This window comes from Gallinula chloropus, assembly GCF_964237585.1.
Source record: "Gallinula chloropus genome assembly, chromosome: 11".
NCBI lineage: Eukaryota > Metazoa > Chordata > Aves > Gruiformes > Rallidae > Gallinula > Gallinula chloropus.
In genome coordinates, this window is record NC_140096.1 from 10,256,864 (window position 1) to 10,261,450 (window position 4,587).

General features: G+C 44.4%; 1 protein-coding gene across 1 annotated transcript; it reads left to right on the forward strand.

Moving 5' to 3' along the window:
• Positions 1–1,044: 1,044 nt before the first annotated feature.
• LPAR4 (lysophosphatidic acid receptor 4) lies at positions 1,045–2,584 on the forward strand. Its single transcript, XM_084269314.1, has one exon. The coding sequence runs from the start codon at positions 1,052–1,054 to the stop codon at positions 2,096–2,098; it is 1,047 nt and encodes a 348-aa protein (XP_084125440.1). The 5' UTR covers positions 1,045–1,051; the 3' UTR covers positions 2,099–2,584.
• The last annotated feature ends 2,003 nt before the right edge of the window (positions 2,585–4,587 follow it).

Consider the following 4,587-nt stretch of genomic DNA (forward strand, 5'->3'; position numbering starts at 1 on the left):
CTTCTCTAAAGCTTGCTGAATTGGGACAAAAATGTGGTTTCTGAGGTTTCCCAAATTTCAGGTAATTTGTCTCCTTGGCAAAGAGAAGAAATGCAGTGAAGCTGTTTGTACAACTCTGAGGTGCCCTTTGAACAAAGCATTTAACGTTTGTAACACTGTCCTTTTGAAAGCTGTACTGGTTCTGCTGGAATTCTCAAGGGGGAAGGGAAGAGTTTCCAAAAGCTGCAAGCTGGAGGTTGGTGGCCCTGCCTGTGGCAGGGGGTTGGAACTCTGTGATCCTTGGGGTCCCTTCTAACCCAGACCAGTCTGTGAGTCTATGACTCTGTGGTTCACTGTGAAAGCACACGTGTCTGGATGCACCTATTTCCAAGCAGCAAACAGGCAGAGCAGTACTGCACTAACATTGGTTTGGGGGGTTGATATTTTTGCATCAGAAAGGTTGAGAAAGCATCGTCCTTTCATTTCTGCACAGCTCAACCACTGCAACTTCCAGCTTCCTGCTCCTCTTGTTACAAGCTTAGGTGAGCATTTGGGATGGTTTGATTCTATACCTGGGCAGTCCATGATTTCATTTCTTTCCAAACACACTGGGCCAATTCCATCTCAGATTTAAAAAAAAAACAAACCAACCTTTCCAAGTGGAAAGTTGGAATTAATGATCCTTCTCCTTCCAATATGAGGATGAGGGAGCAATGGGGGAAGGAAAGGTATAGTAACTGCTGTGTTCCACTTTGAAAAACCCCAATAATAGCAGAATTTAGACAGAATCTCTTGTAAACTAATTATTGCTCTTGTTTTCACATCCATTTGGAAAAGCAAGAGCACGTGTTCTCTTGCATGGTCATGTTAGGGGATGGCAGGCTGCAGAACTGATGGCTTCTCTTTCTCTGTCCTTTAGGATGAAAGGATCCACTACTGAGATGTGGTAGCAAGGTGTCAAGCAACCTTCCTGGAATGCCTTTCTTCAGGAAGGGAAGAGCTCACTGCCTTATTTTATGGATGTCCCTGAAGTAGACTTTGAAATTCTTTGGAAGCACATCACAAACTTGGCATGGGAAACCACAGCAACAATCATACCTGTTTGACAGATGATTCCTTTAAGTACAACTTGTATGGAGCTGTGTACAGCGTGGTCTTCATCCTTGGTCTGATTACTAACTGTGCCTCCCTCTTTGTTTTCTGCTTTCGGATGAAGATGCGAAGTGAAACAGCCATTTTCATGACAAACCTGGCAGTTTCCGACCTGCTCTTTGTGTTCACTTTGCCTTTTAAGATTTTTTATAACTTCAACAGGCACTGGCCTTTTGGAGACAGCCTGTGCAAGATCTCTGGGACAGCATTTCTCACTAACATCTACGGGAGCATGCTGTTCCTCACCTGCATCAGCGTCGACCGGTTCCTCGCCATCGTTTATCCCTTCCGATCTCGCACCATTAGGACCAGGAGAAATTCTGCCATAGTCTGTGCTGGTGTTTGGATACTGGTCCTCAGCGGTGGAATTTCAGCTTCCTTGTTCTCCACCACCAACGTTTCCAACAGCAGCACAACCTGTTTCGAAGGTTTTTCCAAACGTATCTGGAAGACCTACCTGTCCAAGATCACTATATTTATTGAGGTGGTGGGGTTCATCATTCCTTTGCTACTGAACCTCACGTGCTCCTCTCTAGTTCTCAGGACTCTCCGGAAACCTGCCACCTTGTCTCAGATCGGGACAAACAAGGAGAAGGTATTGAAGATGATCATCGTGCACGTGGCCATCTTTGTTGTCTGCTTTGTGCCTTACAATTCCATCCTCTTCTTGTATGCTCTTGTGAGGTCCCAAGCGATAGCAAACTGCTCCTTGGAGAGGTTTGCGAGGACAATGTACCCAATCACACTGTGCATTGCAACAATGAACTGCTGCTTTGACCCCTTCATCTATTACTTTACATCAGAATCCTTCCAGAAGTCTTTCAACATAAAAACCCAGATAAAAATGGACTCACTTTTCAAGACTGAGACACCTCTAACAAAGACTGCGCTACCAGCACCACAGGATGAGATAAGTGACCAGGCTATCACGAATGGAGGAGACCCAACATCTGAATCACATTTCTAGTGAGGTGTTTACACAGGGAGTTATCCCCCCATTAACTTCCCATCGACACCATCTGTGAAATAGTTGCTTCAGAATTATGTGGGTTCACACGTGGTGTCAATGAAGAAGCGTTGCTGGGGGATAACCACACAGGTAGACAAACCCTTACACTGGGATGGTCCCATCAGATGCAACAGGTGAACACTAAATGTAAAAGTCCCAGTGGATCTCCCTCTGGAGATTGTGGGTAGGTAAGAACCTACACACCAGCTAAGGGGGAACGGAGCAGATGCTTTCATCTGAAAATGCCAACATTTGGCATTATTCCCCCCCAGCAGCTGCCACAGAACCAATTGGGAAATAGAAAACCTGATTCTTCTTAGAGATACCTGCCAATATTTCATGCCTTCTGGAGACACATCATCATATGTTAACTCAGTAACGTCACATAATATGTATGTTTGCTTAAAAAGGCATAATAAAAGTTTTTGGCTTGTCCTTCTTTCACTGCAAGAGTACACATCCTGGGTTTACTGGATACAGGCACGTTGAATTTATGGTACAGAGAGGTTTGAAGTGTAAATAATCATTTTGAAAGGAGTCAAAGCAGTTGCTTGGTGATAGGAGAATAAGAGGAAAGGCTAATTCATAATGCTGATTCATTCTTGTCAGATTAAGCTGCCTTTTAATTTGTTTTAAATGCCACCTCTAGAGAGAAGTAAAGAGCACATTACTGCTCCTCTGCACCTGGATTCTTATGTCCCATGAGATGGTACATGACTATTTCTGGTAAGGGTTAGACTATAGAGTCAGCTTAAAAAGGGTCTGAAACCCCAGAGCTCTCCCAAGGGCAGATCTCTCCTCTGGAAACACTTACAGCCGAAGGACCCCAGAGCACTCAGCACACTGAAGAGCTTCCTTGGGTACAGACAAGTGGTGTCAGGGCACCCATTTAACTCAAGGTCTTGTAGGTAATTGATGACTGGGTTCTGCTGTATGGCCAACTAATTAAACTAGAGGGTTGCAAAGTAACTCCAAAAGAAAAGCAAATTAGCTGCACTTTCTTCTTAGTTACAGCAATCCTTGCTTGGTTGCAATTAATTTATTACATACACCACATTCCCTTTTATAAGATTCTATAAACATCCTGAAAGTTGATTATATGTCTTTTCCTGGGTGGCTCATTCTGCCAGCCCCTGTTTAATATTTAAAGCTGTAACAAATTCTGATTCATCCTTCAGAGTAAGACACATACATGAGAAAAACAACGTAACTTGAAATAGTGTGAAGTTAGGACTTGTTAAATCAGTAATCTACACTTCCCAGACTACAGCATCAGATTGCTTCTAGGGCTATGTTGCCAAAAAAACCCTGACAGACAAGGGATGAATTGAGCAGATGTTTTTCACCCAACTATTTAAGCCTCTCAGATCAAGCCTCATGACCTGCTGAGCTGCACATCAAATGTGATCCCTACTTAAAGCAATTGGAGGTTTTTAAAGTGTGGAAAGAATTCAGCTGCACACAAATGTTCTGCTTTGAAGGGAATGTGTATTTAGCACTGCCTTCACGTGGAGTAAAAAGTCAGTTGCTTGCCATGGCTAAGACAGACCTCAGAGTTCATTCATTTTAGCCCTAAAATGACTGATCCTTGTCTAATGCCTCCAGCTTTTGGTTTTCACTGCAGAGAAGTGTATGATCAACTCAGTGTGAGTATGAGAGTGGCCAAACTCTTGTATCTCAGCTTTCAGTTACAGCTGTAGTTACTGGGACCTTGCACACAAGGCTGGCTTGGGAGGCTTGTGCTGTATGTGCAGCTCTGACACTACCACTTCAGAGCAGAAACACAATGTGCAAACAAGGACAGGTCATTCCAACTAGCTGGTGGGATGGGATAGATGTGGCAGGATGCAGGCATGGACAGCTACAGCTGGGCCAAGCTTGCCATTTAACCCCAGGCAAAGCAAAGCCAGCATCGTGCCCCTCTCCTTCCCGCACAGCTCTGAGCTGAACCATTTAGAGAGCTTTTTAAAGTTCCTATTTCCTTTGGCTGATCAGCCTGTTTCAACACTTGCCATAAACCATCTGTACTTCAGATAAGCTGTAGCTTGGTCACAGGCAGGGCTTTCCTGTACACAGCAAACTGTCCCTGACACCACAGTATTGTCAAGCGAACAACAGGGGGTTTGGCTGTGAAATCACCCACAACTCTGACACACCCTCAGCTGTGAGAGAGGTGGGGCAACCCCCTTCCACTCCCCTTAACTGGTTGATCCTTTGATTTCAGGGATGTGAGACGGAAGGCAGGAGAGTAGGAAGGGTTATTCACTAAAAAGCTGAGGGAGCATTTCAAACCCTCTTCCTGCTTGCAAGAAAAATACACGGTACGTGAAGAAGTTCTTCAAGGCAAAGCCCCTTATTATTTCAGCTTCACAAAGTCTAGCAACTCGTTTATATGCCAGCTCGTTGGCAACAGCCAACCCTCCTACTGTCAGCTTCTAAGTCTTATT

Coding starts and splice junctions, on each gene's coding strand:
- LPAR4 (XM_084269314.1), top strand. CDS start 1,052: ATGGGAAACCACAGCAACAATCATACCTGTTTGACAGATGATTCCTTT.